Genomic DNA, 18,704 nt, shown 5'->3' on the forward strand with positions numbered 1-18,704 from the left:
TTAAGTCATTCATTTTTTCCATCTTTCTTTACATAACCTCATAAGCCTTTAAACGCTCCACACGTTTCATGTTAAATGGAGAGCACACAAAAGGTGTTCGCTTCAAGACAATACAACGCCTCTATTTACACACCCACAGTCAGGTAGTGGAATTAGTTAATGATCTCATTAACTCGTTAACTGTAGTAGTTGTTGTTAGAGAACTGAAGTCATGTGTTTCTGGCTCAGTGTAATTCATTTGATGTCTTGCCCTGAACTATAGTCTATTTAAAAAACGAGAAGGAAAAATAAACATGTAGTGAAATTACATGCAACTTAACATGTATGATTCAACATCGAGAAATTTCACGTGAGGGGGGGGGGAAAAACACGTCACGGAGAAGACGTCTTACACAAATTCTCAATAAACAAGTTTTTTTTAAATATTAATTGCTTGCTAAAAATATATTCACGTTTTATTTATCTTCTCACCCCCTCGGTTCAAAACTATGATAGAGATGTGCAGGTGCAGACGGATGATAATATGTGAGCGGGGCCGTTAAATTATTTTATAGCGGTGATTGTTGAAATATTTAACAGATGTTATCACTGAAACACACCTTGGCTCCTGACAGGTGCCGATTAGACTCAGCACTGGAAATATAAAAATCCCTGGTTCCATAGTGTAAGTGTTTTAGTGATTCAAATGAGCATCCAATTCAGGTGTTTAAAAAATCAGAAGTGTCTGCAGCTTCATTGACATCGCTCCAAACATCCGCGTCCCTCTGACCTTGGGAGAGACGTTCACACACGCTGCTATCATCAGTGTCTTTGAGTCGCCGGTGCGCCTGTCTGAATTATAAACAGATCAACGTGAGCTCATAACCGTGGTGATGAGCATGTGTGACACCCAGCCTTATTGTTGGTGAAATATTAATGAGCCAAGGGTGATCACGGTTAAAGATGCAGACCGGCCTCTCCCTGAGGCCTCCGGAGCTTGAGCACGATGGTGCAGGTGCTGAATTAGTGAAGGTCTCTCATGGTGTTGTCAGTATTAAAGGGGGGGGGGGGGGGGGGGGGGATATTAACCTCGTCTGAAGACAAGCTCAAGCGCTCTGATGAAATGGAGATGTCTCTCGGCTCGGAGGGCAAGTTCATAGTTAAATCACCTGTCAAATCCTCGCGCTCCCTCACCCGTCACAACATTTCACCACAGACGTTTGTAATTTCTACGTTTTCATATCCACATGTGCGTTCAGAGTAATTTAGGAGATTAAAGGGGAAAAAAAAAATCTCCTGCCCAGCCCTAAACATGTCCACATGCACGCACGCACGGCAGATGAAAGCCTCCAAATAAATCTAAATGCATCTGAAGCGGCGGAGAAAGTTCCGCTCCTAATGTGCACCGCTTTGAACAAACCTTCTCCGCTCTCTTTGAAGGAGAATGTAAAATGACAGTCATTAATTCAGAATTGGGTACGTGGCATACAGATCATTAAATTGTAATAGAAGAAACATGTTTTTTTGGGGAGGGGAGAGTTTCGTGGCAAGAACAACAATGATATGTGAAAAATATCCGGAGGAGAGAAGCGCCAGCACTGACCTAATGAAGCCAACAAAAATAAAAATTGTAAAACCACAGCTGCAGCCAACTACTTTTTATTTCATTGACTAAAAGCAATGAAAGGGAAGTGCTCCCAAATTTCACTGCAGATAGAAAATTGGAACTATCACACTGTGTGAGTTCAGTCTTTATAACGTCCAGTTTTTAGACCACAACATATTTTTCACACTCTAAATTTAAATGCCAATAAATCAGACAATGATCGATTACACCAGCTCGGTTTTTCAGAATTTCTTGTCTGCCACTCGGTCACTTTTATGGGTTTGACCTTTGCCCTCAGACATGTTGTTTTCTTGTGAGCTAAGTAAAGTAGGAATTAGATTTAGAGCTGTATCAGTGTATAGCCAGTCCGGACTCAATCAGCGTGATGTTACCTAAAGTACAGAAACATAAAAAATGTATGCAAGTACAGTAATAAAGTAAATGTACTTTGTGACATCGCACCCCTGTATAAACTGTGGAGGAGCGCCTTGCGTGAATGAAGATGTGTAAAAGTTGAAAGGTGACAGACGTCCAACCTCTGGGGTTTAAACGACTCTGCAGAGCGGCGGGACACAGCCTGAGTGCTGCGAATGACACAGAGGAACCCCCCCGGGACCTGTTCGCCATGTTTGAGACGTGTTCGCTAAAAACAACATGAGAGGCACAAGTGAGACACGATCAGTAAATGTACCTCAAACTCTGATTACTCTGTTGTAAAGGATGTTCTGTTTTTCTATGCTTCATTTGTCATTTATTTAAATTCTATGTTTTTTCCAACCTTATTTTTTGTATAACACTCAATTGTTTAACTACAGTGTCCATCAGTCTATGATTCATGTGTCCTGAACACCTTTATGAAAATGTCTGCAGGAGTTGGAGCGAGTTCAGAGTGATGGTCTAGAAACTGACATCCCAGAACAAAGACACAACAGAGGCTGTCGTCCTTCATAGTACACACGTCTGTTTCACCATGAAGTCCTTGAGGAACGGTAAAATCAACACAACTATGTGACTGACTGATTCAGATCCGTCATGGCTTTGTGCAAATCACTTTACCCTTGTATAAACATTCATGAATAAAAGACGTATCTTATGCTTGTCACTTTATAGAGGCTTGATTATCACTTTTCGTACCAGAAACAAATGAGAATGAGCTGTAGCCTGAACACACAAACATGAAAACCGCCACAGATGATCCCCTCCGAGCGGCTCCCATTCACAAGTTGTAAGTGAATTCCGTGTTTTCCTCATATGTTCAAAGAGGGGCAAAAGTTGAGGACAATAAATTCGGAGGGAGATGGTGATGAAATGATGGTGTAACCCTCACTAACGCGCCATACGTGCGCTTGGCATGCAGCATTGACTTTTCTGACTTCTGGGCTCACACACAATATTCAGACAATAAATTTTGGTTATAATTTTGATGGGCAACCCTTGTGCTGCTGAAGAAACGTGATAACAAACACCTCAAATATAATTTGATGTTCAGTTTGATCCAAATTTGACATCCTTCATTTCGTTCAGCGGCAAATAAGTTTGGATGATTTGTTTGACGAGAATTAAAAGAGAGAAACAAAGGTTTTTTGACTTATTTCACAACTTTTTCCTGAATGATGAAAAGGGAAATTGAACCTGATCGTGGAGACAACAGGGAAACGCTGCAGCACCTTGGACTTATTCTTATGATGCACAAACAGGAAGCCCTCTGTGGACCAATTAACACAGGCGGAGAGAGCCGTCAGCGATTTCCTGGGAGACCCTTCAACTTCACCAACTACTGCTGTTTCAATCTGGTCTCCATTACGACCACATTTATCCAGATTGCATCAGGTTGCCTTTCTACAAATCGCTCCAAACTCAGCGATCACACGGTGGGCGATTTGCTGAGCAGCTCCCCTGTAACAGAGCCGTCTCTTTAAATGACTCGGATTAACACAAACAACAGAACATTTCACTCTGATTCAGTCTAATCTACAAATACTGAGGTTCTGTAGATTATTTAGTGGACGTGTTTCACTTGAGTGGAAAAAACTCCTCTGCAGTCATTCTGGATAATGTCTTTATGTGCAATCAATTCAAGTTAAAAGAGTCCCGACTTTCACTTGATACACAAACTCATCGCTCAGCGAACAAGTCCATTAGACGCTACAGTGTCCCATCAACATGCAAATTCAGCAGAACTGGAAATAAGGCCATTAGTTGGGGCCAAATTATCATGTCACAGACGTGCAACTCAGCAAATGAGTCGGTGGAATGGTTGGACCGGGAGGGGTACGGAAAATAGGCGGCAGGGATAGAGAGAGGGGTAGAGAGAGAGAGAGAGGAGGGAGGGGGGGGAGAGAGAGAGAGAGAGAGAGAGAGAGAGATGCAAATCCCATGGCAACAGCTACCAGAAAACAAGTCTAAAATAGGGGGCAGTGTCCGCTATTACTATAGCAACAGGAGAGCAGCACACTCACCCAGCTGAAGGAGAAAAACAAAGCTTTATTCATCACATAATTGTTATTGACAGTCTTTACCAATAAATGAATGGGTCTCACTAACTTAGCAATGGAAAAAAAAGAGTCGACAACATGGAGCGATGATTTAACTTCAATTGTACATAGACTCAGTCATTTTATCAAACAAAGTCTCAGTGAAGTTACGAGCTGACGACTACTGAGTGAATGTGGCAAAAAGATGTATTAAATACAATTTAGACATAATTAAAGCCTAATAAAGTTATTGCCAGACTGGACTATATTTCAATGACGACAACATATTTTCAATCAACACACAAATGCAAATCAAAAGTGAGATCATAATTCATTTCATTTACACCTATTTACCTGCTCTACTGTATAATCAGAGACTTTTATTTTAAAATACTTATTGACCACATGTTGTTACGTCAAAAGAAAAGAAACAAGCTCTGTTGTATTCTACATAGCCGCAGCACTGAGCTCCACGCCCGGTTTGTTTACCTCAAACATGTGCACACTCTGCACTGCAGGAGGAAAAAAAAACACAGTGATGCTCTGGCTGCCTTGCCGAGCATCGGCCAATCACAATTCACATCTACCAGAATCCATCCAATGGCAGCCAGGAAGCCTCAGCACGCGCAGCCAATCGGCTCTGAGCGTGGACCACTGATGCAACGGAGATGCAACAGACCTGAACAACAAAGTGCTGTGAATCAAATAGTCCCCTTCCAAAACAACACCATGCCTCCTTATTATAAAGCATCTGAATTCTACTGGTTTGTGCTGGAGGGTCGTTTGCACGTAAACCAAAACCAGGTTGTGACGTCACTTTCAGGGTGTGAGTCTGCTCTGTGACAAGCATCTGCCCTCCATGCCGTCTCCCTTGGCAACAAAGGACCACAAGAGAAAAAAGATTACAAACTGAAACGTTACAGTAATCTGATTACATGCCAGATTACCACGGATACACTTCTATTTATAAACTCGCAACGGGTCTTGTTTACACTTTCCTCTTTGAAATCGAACTATTAAATTGATTAATTGATATCAGAAGATATAATTAAATTCATAATATTTCACCATCTATACACTCTAGGCAATAATCTACTTCCGCTATAGCATAATTTTGTAACTCATGTCACATGTGCTTACAAAATGCCTCTGGTGTTTCCTGTTATCTAGCAGGAGCTGAGTGGACAGAAATCGCCATGTTGTGTCAACATTAGCACAGTGATTGAATCAATGGCCACTCGCTGTAAGACGGGTCATTAAAGTGACGGGTTTACTTTAGAAACTAACGGGAGGAGGCAGCTCTCTAACTTCTGTGGCGGAGCAGCAGGGAGCGAGCGAGCAGGTGGTGGGACGTCCTTCAGCGGGAGTGGGCGGAGCGATCTGGTGTTGTCCCCGTGACGCAGTCGGTTGCTAGGTGTGAGTGAAGTGATGCTTCCCCACGATGAAGCTGCTCCTCAGGTTACTGCTCGAACACAACAAAGCAACAACTCGCCGTTTCCCGGATCTTTCCCCCGAGCTGAAAAACACACAACAACGGCAACAGCGACGGCAATGGCTTTTTGAATTCGTGAAGCTTTAGGACCCGAGAAGAAAACGTGCTTTGCTCCAGCAACGCACCCCCAAGTGCTCTCCACCTTTTCCTGCAAGAATGGAGTAAGTCGTGGATGTAGTTTGTTGTGTCAGTGTGTGTGTGCGTGTGTCTGTGTTTGTGTGTGTGTGGAGGAGTTTGTTATTTGGCTGGTTTCTCTACAGTAACTTCTGTTTCAAGTCATTGAATTTGTCTGAATAGTTTCTTGTTATTTGTTGTGGTTCCTTCCAGTGTTGTTTACTTGGTTTTAGGGTCAAAGTCTCTTCTTGCGTCTTCTTGTCAGAGTGTTGTGTTAGAAGTGATGTCACGATGGAGGATGACGGCGTCACGTTTCTGTCACTCTCAGTTTTCTGTCCCCTCTCATAGAAACCACTTTATTGACCTTTTTAAAGAGCTTAAGTGATCAAACCGGTGTAATTGATTAAAAAGGAACATGTAATTGGGAGCGGCTGATCTGCATTGATCCGATTTTAAGGATCAGGGTGTGTCTCACTTAGAGGGATATGCTGTATATCTGCTGTGAGTCTGGAGCCTCATCAACAGTTGGGCCCCTGACAGCGTCACTAGGTCCCACGTGCTTTGAGTGCATTTTCCTTTGGGGATGTTCAAAGTCCCACAGGTCACAGCTCTCACCTCCGCATCACTCACTGCTATTTCTGACCATTTTTATTTTATCTTTTTTTAATCTTCTTTATTTAAATTTTATTTGAAATCATTGGTTCCATCTATAAATGTGTATATTTAGGATTGCTCACTAGACCATCATCCTACTACATGACATCTTCATTTTTCATCACAACAGGCTGAACCATGCGGAAAAAAGTCACCGAAAACGTCAGGAGTGATTTTCCTGGTTCCATCACGTCGACTGAACAAGTTGGATCTGTTCTTTGTCTCTGAACGCCTTCTCCGTTTGTCCTCTAGGTTTCATTATGCTCACCCAGCCCTGCTCTCTGAAGCCCATCTGTCAGACCCCGCTTGCTCTCAGCACATGCTTGGACTTGGACTTGGCCTGAATCGCGGCACCAGCAGACAGAATGATGGCAACATCAGCTCCTGTTTGGAAGGCTTTTCGTGTCTGCCCGGCAGACCCCCTCGCTCTCTCTCACCCACAGGCTAACCACAGCCAATCACAGGGGTGCAGGGGGGAGGTGTCAGAGGAGAGTCAGCACTTAATTGGTGAGTTGCAGTGAGTACGTTTTTTATATTTTTCTCATTTCAGGTGGGCTCGGCACTGCAGCACATACGTCCTTCTCGAACAGTAGGTAAAAACTAGCTTTGTCTAATATACGCGACCGATAGTTTCTAACTTTATTCATAAATATATCTTCTTTGCAGAACTATTACTCGATTAGGGATTAGGAAACTGCGACGTGCGCTGTTGGATGACTGATGTTTATTTTATATTTTTTACGAACACTTTTTTTGCTGTAACATTTTTCTTCACCCGACAGCTAGTAACGACTACAATATTTTACCCTCTTCAATAGGTGATGGTCTCACTGACTGGATGACGGAAGAAGTGGATTTCTCCTCATACCTCCCAAACCCCCCTTCCCCTCCCTCCTCCACCAATGCCTCCCTTCCCCCCTCACCCCTTCAGAATGATATCCAGGTGCCCTCTGACTTGGAGGTCATGACCTCTCTGCTGCAGGAGGAACTCGCCCAACTAGAGGACTACTTCCTGTCCGAGCCAGTGCCCGAAAAGGGGCAGAGGCTAGGGAAATGCGACGGGGGTAGTCTGCCGGCGGGTCCTCAGCCGTACGGTCAGCTGCCATACGCATCATACTCGACACCCAACCAATCGGACACCAGCCCACTTCTTGTCACCCTGGCAACAGGAGAACTGGACCTGCTGAGTATCTGTGGCGGGCCCATTGGGCGATCCAAAATTCCAAGACACGCCCCGTACAGCTGCAGTCGCCCCAGTGGGTGTAGTAGGAAAAGAGTCCCTGATGGTGTGAGGTTCAGTGAAGGTTATGATAACAGTTCCAAAGCAAGCAACTCAGGTAACTCAGCGGTGAACCTGTCAGGTAATTACTGCTGTGGAGAAGACGAGCAGCTGGTAGAAAAGAACTATTGCCTGGGTAGTGCAGTTGAAGTCAGACGATGTGCTGCTCTAGCCAAAGAGGACAAAAACTGCTGTTTCAGTCAAGATGTTATCGGCGGGGGGAAAGTTGTTGGTGGAGGTTTTGGCTTTGGTGGATCCCTGGATGTCCATCACAAGAGAGAGGATTTGTTGATGTATAGCATGAGGGAGGTCAGTGGAATGGCTGGTTGCAACGACATGCTGAACAGTATCAAGAGCAGCGTAGAGGTGACAAAAGCTTCTGTCTGTTGGAAAACCGAGAGCAACGAGGGCTGTTATCTTCCACCACCGCAGCCCGAGGCCTATCCTAGCTTCTTAGGCAGTGTCAACGAACAGCTTAAATCAGAGAGTCTGCAGTTAAGGCAACATGATCTACACTGTAATTTCCTCGAGGATCAGGCCCCAGAGTGTCTTTTAATGGCCAGGGAGAGTCTGGACTTGGAGTCGTCAGGGCACAGACAAGCATGTAGGCTAAAGGAAGACCACTGTGACGCAGAGTTCGACCTGGACATCACCCCGGGTGAAGGCGGGGAACGCAAACAGAAGAAGAGAGATCAGAACAAAACTGCCGCTCACAGGTGAGTTATAGTTTCAATTTGAATTTCAAACATAAAAAGGACATAAGCATAAAAAAATCTCCATTTAATCTTTCTTCTCCTGAACGCAGGTATCGCCAGCGAAAGAGGGCGGAGCTCGATATTTTGGAGGAACAGCTGCACGGCCTCGAAGGGAGGAACCGGGAGCTCCGGGACAAGGCAGAGTCCGTAGAACGTGAAATCCAGTACGTTAAAGATCTGCTGATCGAAGTTTACAAAGCCCGTAGCCAGAGGTTGAAGCAGGACACAACAGCGTAACACCGAGCTCGAGCAAGTCCGTCTAAAAAGGGAATAACAGGGAAAATGTGGAGCTTATTTGAATGTTTCTAACGTTGTTTTTCCACGTTGAGAGGGGTAACTGCATGCTTCGCTAATGTGATTTTCATTTTTCATCTTAAATTAACACTGTCCAATGCGTCCACTGCTTTCGCACTCCAATCAATTGAGCCTGCACTGTGGCATTGCAATGCTTAAAAACGACAATCATTTTGAATAGGTCTCACACCGAATGAATCTACAAATTATTTCTGAATAATTACTGTAATTTATTATGCAGGTTTAATATTTTTGATAGCCTTGAATTGGAATTGATGTCAGCAATAGCGTTTAATTTTTATATTTTTTCCTACTTTAATCTTTTAATTGCATTGACTGTGTCGCCCTTTTCAGTAGTAGAAGTAGTCGAATATGTTGTGTCAACTGCATCGTTTTATTAAAGACATCTTTCAGACCAAATATTTTTATAGAGTAATTTCAAATCCACCTTTGAACAGAGGACGATATTTCAAATGTGATAGTTTTGAAATTATAAATGTATTTACTGAAGGATCCGGTGACATACAGATGATGAAAATAACTTGTCAAAAATGTATTTTATTATTGTTACTCTTTTGTGCACAATTTTATTTACTTAAGATCCAATGCAGCCCTAACTTTTATTTCCTCGATGGGATTTGTATGTTTCAAGCTTGTCATTTTTTATCCAGTGAAGGTCAAGCATCTAGATTTGGTGGAAATGTTACTTTGCTATGTTAACATTACATCCATTTGATTTTTTTGATGTTTGCATTACATGGGACATAATAACCTTTTTTGAAAAAAAGCTTGAAAATGTTTTCCAAAAATATAAATTCGGTCACCAAATGAGAACTATTTTAATATTTTCCTGTCTCAAAGGTGGAAACTGATATCTTATCGTTTTGTGGTAATTTGTGATATTTTTCTCTGGCACATAAAAATGTCTACAATCTTTCTTGCCACTCAGGATATGCAGCATCTTATCCTACATCCTTACAAATAGCAGTAGACATTTGGAGATTACAGACTTGTAAAATAGCTCCTCTGTTCTTCATTTAACGTGGGAAAGATTTGACAGGTTTAAAGGTTTTCCCAGTGGAAAGAAAGGGTTTTCCACATGTACAAATATTGTAAGTAGTGGTAGTAGTTAACAATCTCATTCTGCATGTTTTTCGCTCTGGAATAGAAAATGTAGGATTTCAGAAATGAGTTTCTCTAAACTGCTTGTTAAGGCAATACGTTTTCTAGGCCTCTGGCTGATCTGCACTAATTTGTAATGACTTTTGTATCAGGGAGTGGAGTGTTTCAGCCTTTTCTTTGTAGAAACCTAAAGAAAAATCTCATTAGAGTGTTTGTCAAAGCTTTTGCAGTGTTGGCTTTGGTGTGAAAGGATTCTATCTAAATTATTTTCCCAGCTCTTTTCTCGCTTAATTCTAAAAAAAATATTTTATTTTCCAAATGTATTGAAGACATTTGTTTTGTATTGTTTGTTTAGTTTTTGACAAAAACTGGTGTCACACTGTTGTTCCTCCTCCCCGCCCTGCGGTGTACTATCAACTGTGAATGTGAAAACCAAATACACGTGTAGCCTGATGACAGCAAATCTAAAAGCACATTATAGGGGTTTGTAATCTTATTTAATTTAATTATTTATCCATATTAATTTGTGTGTCGTCAACTTTTCTCCATTTCAAAATAAAATGTCAAACTCAGTGCCTTGTGTTTTATTCTGCGTTTTTTCTCTCAGAGCAAAATAAAAAAAGATTATTGCCACTGATAACACTCAGTTACAAAATAATGAGGTGCCACCACAATGAGAATTTGAAGTTTTATTTTTAAAGATTTTTAAATCAATTTTTCCTCTGGTTAAAGTTCAGACCTCCGGAGCCCGACGGACTCCCTCTCCTGTCTGACCTGAGCTCGCAGGCCTGGTCGCGGACAAATCCCACACACTCACTGAGAGGAACCAACACATTTATCCATCTTCACTAAAACAATTTTTTTTTAGCCCATGCTGCAAAATGAGAACTTCAGATGGACTTCACTTATTTAACATCCGACCTCCCGAAAATGAATAGTGGTGTTTTAAGCGCAGTTTCTATGACAGTTAAAATCAGGTCATTTCAATCTTGAAACCTGTTTTTGGCTAGGAAAAACAAATAAAGAGTATAGACCTTTAAATCTGTCAGTCATCTTGGCACCTTGAATGTTTTATGTTACTGTGAAATTCTTAAATAGTCCTCTCTAATTAAACAGAAATTCTACCATCATTTCTGTGCAACACTTCCATTTATTGAATTGGACCCACTATTGTCGTGAAAATTTACTTCAGTTAACAAAGCACACAAGTTTAGTTTTTATTCGCATCATTTAAACTCGAAACTATATATATTTTTTAAATAAAATAAGACACTAAAGAAAAATGACAAAACATAACAAATTTTTGTCTGTTATCCTCATCCACATCATTCTGAGACAGGAGGAAGTCACGGGCTGCTGTAAAGTAAGAAGTGAGGGTGTTTTTTTACCACCCTGCCATCATTCATGAAGCGGATTGAATCACAGCTGTCCAATGAACTGCTGATAGGTGTTTCTCACCGGCATCGAGGGACAGCAGGACCTTCAAACAAACACAAGAGAAAAGTCACTTTTGAAATTAAAGTGCTCACACACGTTCACAAAAGTGTGAGAGATTGAAAACAGATATTTCAATAACTCGAGGAAGAAGATGCAACGACGTATTGACATTTTGCTAATAAAGAAATATCTCAGTGTGAAATTTCTTATGTAAAAAAGAAAAATATACTCTAAAAGCTCATGTGTGTGTACTTTCTGTAATAAAACATGAAAATGACATGGAAAAATTTTCAAACCAGAAACCGACTCAACGTTACTGTCTATACTGTCCCCTGTCCCTTTCATTACCTGACGGATTGTGTTCTGCTCGCTGTAAAGGCACAGGGTTGCTATGGCAGCTCATGTCACTGCATTATGGGAATCCGTGCATGAAGCTCTCAGATGTAAACTGGACACGTCTTTCTTTAACAAGGACACAGCGCCGTCAACATTTAGCAGGTTTCCCAGGGCCACGCAACAGTGGAGCCGTGTGAGGGAATCAGTGTCAGTGATGATACACTGACGCCCGACCTCCCCCCTCCTTATCGTCCGTTTCCAGATCTCCTGCTGGCTCACTGTCTGAATATTTGTTTCTGCTTTGTTTCTTCTCGTCGCCCCACCTTGTTGTCCATGTCCATTTTAAACCCTGGCCTTGCTGCAATACATCCCATCCAGTTGCCCACTGTCCTACAAGCTGTTCGCTGCACAGACAAGCAGGAATCATCAAGACAGCCAATCATGCTTTGGAAAATGTCAGGCGGCAGGGTATTAGGCCTGAACGGATCCAGATTGCCCAAGAGTATGCACGTGGTGGCCCTGACGCCATCATGAGGGTGAGCCAGCGCCTGGTGCAGCACCGAGGCGTCCAGGTGAAGCTGAAGGCTGGCAGGCCGAGCCGAACAACGGGCTACTTGGGACAGAAGAGTTAAGAGCTCCACTGCAGAGTCCCACAGCTCATCCTGCTGCAGCAAGTCAAAGAGCAGAGAACTGGCAGTTCGGGTTAACAGAGTCTGGTGTTTGGAGGCAGTGAGCTGTCGGTCCCTGGGTGGTGAGAACAGACCACAGGCGGCTTTACTGAGGCGGGGGACAGAGCGCTCTGGGTCACACAGGAGCAAACGGCTCAGCAGGGAGAGAGGCAGCTCCAACAGCAGAGGAGGAAGAGTTTGAATAACCTGCCAAAGCAAGAAAAAAAAATAAACATCCTGACAAGTTGTCACATCAAACAGCCAACAACAAACAAGACAATCCTCTCACAAAAGTACAGAGGCATTTAGATGTACAGTAGTGTGTGTCTGATGTGAGCAAGAGTTGTGCTGTGTTGCATCAGAGAATGAGTTTGTCAGCCAGGTCTTTATTAGAGGAATGGGAAGGCTCGAACCTGCGTCAGGCTTTCGACAATACCACAACTGTCATACAGCTGGAGTATGTTGGACATAGTGTGTGAAGGCAGGTCCAGGGCAAATGGAAAACACAGCAAGTGGCAGCTCAATGTGGTCATGCTGTGGCGACTCAGATCCAATCTCCTGGGACTGCAATCTTCAGCAAACAAATGAAGACTATAGGGTATAAAAGGGTTATCGTTAGCTCTGAGTGGAGTGGCTGTGCAACTCGAACATTTACATGAAACAGTAGATAAAGTCATTTACCAGTCAGTGCCCAGCATCCGACCTAGAGTGTATACGCATCTCGATCCCCTCTCAGAAAACAGAGGGATGCACGAGTGTGGATCCCCGGTGAAGAGGAAGAAAGCAGTAGACAGAAAGGAAAACAGCCCTGATGCAAAGAGAAAACAACAGAAATGTATTATGTATGTAGCCATCTTAATGTACAGTCTGTGGTTCTAATTGGTTGGACCTCATGTGATGAATATATTTACCATTTGCCGAACAGAAGTCTGTGACTGCTGTTGTCTGTGCTAGTGAAGTTCCAATTTTTTTCCACAAATCCAGAAACACAACTGGATCTAAACTTGAAGATCCAGAGCCATTTTCATGCTGTTACAAAAAACAGAAACATCAAAAGGAAAACACAGGAAAATATTAAAGGTCTTCTTTTGGGATTCATCGCATAATTTTTTTTAAATTACATCACAGGTATTGTCTGACCTCAGAGAGTGTGTGTAGGAGTAGAGACAGCAGACCATCACAAAGGCCCCAGCCAGAGGGAAGAGGAAGCAGCGGCTGACGAGACACGAGGAGAGGGAAGCACTTCAAACAGAGGAGGATCACTTTAAACTTTGCATCAAAAACTTATAAAAGTATACTGAAGAGTAAATGAATCACTCATCACTGATTCTGTACCTCATACAGTGTTGGAGGAAGTAGTCAAACATTTTACAAGTTAAACCAATATGGACTCAAGTAAAAGTAGCAATGCCATGTTACTTTTTTACTTGAGTAAAAGTTCTTCTAATACTTGCTTTTAAATACACTTAAGGTATTAAAAGTACTTCCCTAGTGTGTTATATTCGCTAATGCAACAGTCTACTACATCATTAACTCTATATTTTGTTTCATAAAACAATAATAGAGAATGTTGCTGCTGATACTGCTGAAAACACTCGTATTAATTGATGGCAGAATCTAAGCAGCCACTGGTCTCTTCTACATCCATTTCAGGGGTTTCTTCTTCACCAGTGATGCTGTTGCTGGAGGCGGGGTCTAATTGTCTGATCTGACTGGATCAGTGCAACAAATCCCCTCTTGCTATTTGTTACTCTTAAAAGTATATAAAGCAATAAGAACATGTAACACATCATATTGTGAAAATGCAGATGGGTACAGATGTTTGCTGATATATGTGGTGGATTAAAACAGTCCCTGAAATCAAATCTACCCAGGTACAGACACATTTAAAAAGTTACTGAAGTATTGTAAATGTAAAAATACTTTGCTACATCCCAACACTGACCTCATATGAGTCCGAAAGCAGGTTTTGTAGCAGGGAGGTTAGACTGTTCACATCAGCTTTGACATCGACGTTATGTTGTGTAAACAGACACAAAACAGACGCAGCCAAAGGCTAAAAAACAAAAGTAGACACAGTTACAATATATCAGACAACTGGCAAGAGTCTTAGTCAATGATATGTGAACATGGTTCAGAGCTCCTTTGGATTAACTTGAGTGGGTACTTACTGACAAAGGGAAGAAGTGTGGTTGACTAAGAATTGCGAGAAAGGGCTTGGTGAACTCTTCCAGTCTAGAGTAAGAGAACAGTTGATGAGCTGCATTAGATGAAGGACTGTGCTGTATGAGACACACAGTATTCAACACATGAACAGAATCAGCTTCAGTTAAGACCACAACTCACCTGTGATCTTCTTCTATCGAGTCGGGGTGTTTATCCCAGTAGATCATGATGACTGCAATCATTTCTCCAAGTGCTGACACACTCCACGGTCGCTGAGGAGAAAAGACAGATACCAGAAAGTTCAGGAATATTGTGAACTGATGCTTGACAATGCATTCATGATTAAGTGATATGTATCTAACCGGGATGTAGTCGGGGTTTTCTACAGTAACGTGGACAACGTCCAAGAGGACATGGGGTAGTCCCAGTTCCTGGCCAATGTAGTTGGACTCCTTAAGGTCAGGGGTCTGTAGCAGGTTGCGCAAGACCTTCAGCGGATGGTGAATCTGCCATGCGTCTTCAACAGCGCCACCTGTTAACTAACCAAACAACAATAAAGAAGAGATTAATTTAAAAATTCTCCCTGAGGAAGTGTTGATTTATGCACAGTTGAAAATGTTACCTAATTACCTGAATTTTAAAAAACAGAATCTTGGCTCTAAGTTGAGGTATAATGGGTTTGTAGTTAAACTGCTCTCTCTGCTGCTTGCTCTGCTCAGATTCTTGGGCCAGTTTTTCCCAGTACTCCACACTGTCCGCATTCTGGAAGGGCGAGACAAGACAGCAAACACTACATTTATAACAAGGGCACATTTGCCAGTGCAAGAGAATGTATACATATATAATGGAACAAGACACTAAATACGAAATGTTTTTATATCACCAGAAAACAAAAAGCACTGACCTGCTGGTTATGACTGGTCTGTTTGTTGACATTGCGTCTACTCAGCAGTTGTGGGCCGACCTTCACAGACAGAAATTCCTTTTCGTAGTCTATGCTGATCTGACCCCTGCAGATGAAAAACCCATAACCATGATCACACACTTAAGACTGCACTGGTTATATATTGTATCTCTATTCCAAACTTCCATAAATACCTGGGTTTTGATCTCACACAGGCATGAGTCTTTGGGTTGAGGACTTGATTGGCAGCTCCGGATTTAGCTCTGACAGAATCACCTGAGGTTACAGAACCATCACTGGGGAGGGGCGTGGCTCTGCGGAGCTTTGTCGCTTTTGCCGGGTCGACCCTTATATTTCCCACTCCATGCTTTGTAACCTAGTAATGTAAACAAAACCGTTTAAAGCTCCCCCATGGATTTCAATGGGACTAATTCAATGAAGGAAAATGAACTGGCTTCTCACTTTAGCTTTACCACAATCTACTGGTTTCTCTCGGCCACTGTTGTCCCTCTGCTCCGAGTCATTTCGCAGTAATCTACTACGTCCAGGGGTCCGTACAGTCTTCGCTGCCACTTGCTGAAGTTTAAGTGCCATCATGTCAGGGCTGGGTGGGATGGTCAGAGGGCTGATAACGTTTGTTTCTGCCAACACTTTACCAACACATCAAAATGGGGATAAAAAATATCAGAATTATTTGAGAAAGGTAGATTAATACAATGCATTTGATTTTATTTTTTTATTTCACAATTTCTTTAAAGTTTAAAGCCTCACCTAGAACACAGTCAGCAACAAAGGGATGGTGCAGGAGATCTGGCCATGACAACCGCTTCTCAGGGTCTTTGGTCAACAAACCTTTCAGAAAACTCTGCAGGGAAAATATTAGATAAGTCAATGTATTCTGTCCCCCTTCAGCAGGTCTACAACCGAAGATACTGGGGCTATGTTCTTAGTATAGTCACTTTCAGACGTGCTCTGAATTTCAAATTATCTGTGAGAAGACAAATGTCCCAGTTCAGTGCTCAAGACCTTCTCCAGCGTTTCTCTTGTGCGCCCACTTGTAAAAACTCTGAATAAGGTCTGAATTGACCCATGCTAGAATACAGCAGGACACAGCAGGAGGATCACAGCAAGAGAGTGGACCGGTTTAACAGATGATGAATGCAAATATGAAATGGAATTGTTGCAATACACGTCGAAGTCTCGACCCTGTTGTGCTGACGTTCTCCAGAGTTTATGTCTAAAAACAGCTTATATCTGACTACTATGGGGACATCCTGTCTTCGAGAACCTGTCTGAGTAACCTCACTGTAAAGAGGACTGATAAGACTTTCTATTTACGTTGTTATATCAGCTCTTTTGGAAATCAGATTTTCATACAGTGAAGCTGTTGGATTTGATCCAGACATGACACAACATTGTTAAAATGTAGCGTTACCCTACCGTGCAGGGCCCGCTCATCGTGTCTGGCCATTTGACTTGCTCTCTCACGATAAGCTGCACCAGGTGGAAGAGGGAATTGCTGTAGAACGGTGGTGTGCCTGTGTGGAGCTCGTAGAGAATGCAGCCCAAAGACCAGAGGTCAGACGTGTGGTCATATGGCTTCTCATCCACCAGCTCAGGAGACATGTACAGTGGGGTTCCCTTGATAGAAGTTAGCACCAAGGTGGAGGTGCTCATCGACCTGGCAAACCTACCGGAAGATTGCAACACGTATTGTTATCCTGTGTGGAAAGAGTTAATACAGATAGCTTTTGCTTCAAATTTTTTTTTTATATACTGTGCCTACCCAAAGTCACAGAGTTTCACCACCCCACCTCTCCCCAAGAGTATGTTTTGTGGTTTCATGTCACGGTGAAGAATGCGATGGGAGTGTAAATAATACAGGGCTGAGACCAGCTGGCAGGCGATCTCACGCACCTGAGAAGGAAGGAAAGGGGAGCAAAAGGTTAAGGTGAAAACTACAGTACGTTTAGTCTAGTAATAATAATAATGTTAACAAAAAATAACAATGCTAATACTAATTATATTTGTACAGCGCTTTTAACAATGCTCAGACACTTTACATAAAATTTAAAAAGAAAAGTTGAAGCTTCTTTACGCTGGCTTCCATCACGTTTTAGAATTAGATTTTAAGTGTCTTTTAATGACTTATAGGGCACTTATTTGTCTGACTGCTCAATATATTAAGGATCTTTCATCTTCATATAAACCTGCTCGTGCTTGTTTTGGAGTCTAGCGGTTCAGTGACAGTGACTACCTGGCTCTCCGGGAAGTTCCGCTCATCCTGAAGAATCTGGAACAACTGCCCCTCTGCATACTCAGTCACAACCACAACCTGTTGCAAAGGGTTTCAGTCACCGGATTGTAAAGATTGTGAGACAATATTAATCTGAGTGCGTTTTTAAAACACGACAGTTCACGCACGTCAGTTTCCGTGTCGAAGCTGTCGAAGAACTGGACGATGTGTGGGTGCTGAAGATCTGCCATGATCTCGATCTCTCTCCTCAGGCTCCGCAGCTCCTTCTCGGATCGACCCACCTTCGGGATGAACTTCAGGGCCACCACCTTGAGGAAACGCACGGTTCAAACCAAGTGGCCAGACAGACAAGCAGCGGTCAAACTTGAATCCAAACAGCTGCACTCACCTGACCCGTGCATGTATTCCTCCCTTTGTAAACTCGACCAAACGAGCCTTCACCCACCAGCTCCTGGACGCGGTACGAGTTCATGTCGACGAATTGTCAGTTAGGGCAAACTCAAATGATGGCCACGGTAACCCGTAGAGACGCTTCCTGTGTCAACACAAACTGACACTGATATGTAAAGTCAGCCGCCTCTGGTAGGTGCCACGCTGTTGGAAGGAAGCGGCCGTTGTCGCTCCACTGTTTGGCATCTGCCACGGTTGCCACACTGATGGAGGCAGCTGCGACTGTTGTGTTTGTCACTGCCGCTACACTGTCTCAGAGCAACTGAAGCTGTTTGTGGTTTATTCAGTTGACTCAGGCCTAACTGTTTCTCTCAGGACGGGATCTGCTGTGGCAACTGACAGACTGCGGTCAAGCCAGCCGACACAGAGATTCTACTGCACTCATACACTGACACTTATGGTAAACGCATCCAAACCGCCCAGAAAGGGGACGGCAACTGAGTACTCGAAGTTAGAGGAAGAACACATGTGGGCATACGTCCGGTTTTCAAAATAAACTGTTGACATGGAGCCTGTACAAAATCCATACTTAAAAAATAATTTCTTGGATTAAATCCACAAGAAGTATATATCGTCTTTCCTGTGTCATTCTTATTAATAGCATTTTGACAGTATCAATTATGAGATTTTACTAAATAAGTCACATATTATTAGCTTCAAGTAGCTAATTTCTGGATACTTCAAAGTACTATATGAACACTTTTCTCAATAAATTCA

The 18,704-nt window shown here is 42.7% G+C and overlaps 2 protein-coding genes across 2 annotated transcripts; one reads left to right on the top strand and one right to left on the bottom strand.

Moving 5' to 3' along the window:
• Nucleotides 1–5,477: 5,477 nt before the first annotated feature.
• atf5a (activating transcription factor 5a) lies at nt 5,478–10,341 on the top strand. Its single transcript, XM_053442384.1, has 4 exons — nt 5,478–5,712; nt 6,572–6,826; nt 7,138–8,314; nt 8,404–10,341. The coding sequence occupies exons 2-4, from the start codon at nt 6,685–6,687 to the stop codon at nt 8,588–8,590; spliced, it is 1,506 nt and encodes a 501-aa protein (XP_053298359.1). The 5' UTR covers nt 5,478–5,712; nt 6,572–6,684; the 3' UTR covers nt 8,591–10,341.
• A 632-nt stretch (nt 10,342–10,973) lies between these two features.
• On the bottom strand, nt 10,974–18,357 carry stk36 (serine/threonine kinase 36 (fused homolog, Drosophila)). The gene is made up of 20 exons (XM_053442385.1): nt 17,926–18,357; nt 17,705–17,845; nt 17,538–17,615; nt 17,067–17,197; nt 16,721–16,970; nt 16,052–16,145; nt 15,743–15,930; nt 15,475–15,656; nt 15,281–15,386; nt 15,007–15,138; nt 14,739–14,915; nt 14,557–14,648; nt 14,382–14,445; nt 14,156–14,266; nt 13,351–13,452; nt 13,122–13,239; nt 12,892–13,018; nt 12,624–12,801; nt 11,555–12,417; nt 10,974–11,249 (listed from the first exon to the last, which is right to left on the bottom strand). The coding sequence occupies exons 1-19, from the start codon at nt 18,007–18,009 to the stop codon at nt 11,818–11,820; spliced, it is 2,955 nt and encodes a 984-aa protein (XP_053298360.1). The 5' UTR covers nt 18,010–18,357; the 3' UTR covers nt 10,974–11,249; nt 11,555–11,817.
• Between the last annotated feature and the right edge of the window lie 347 nt (nt 18,358–18,704).

Source organism: Pleuronectes platessa, chromosome 15, assembly GCF_947347685.1.
Source record: "Pleuronectes platessa chromosome 15, fPlePla1.1, whole genome shotgun sequence".
NCBI classification, from domain to species: domain Eukaryota; kingdom Metazoa; phylum Chordata; class Actinopteri; order Pleuronectiformes; family Pleuronectidae; genus Pleuronectes; species Pleuronectes platessa.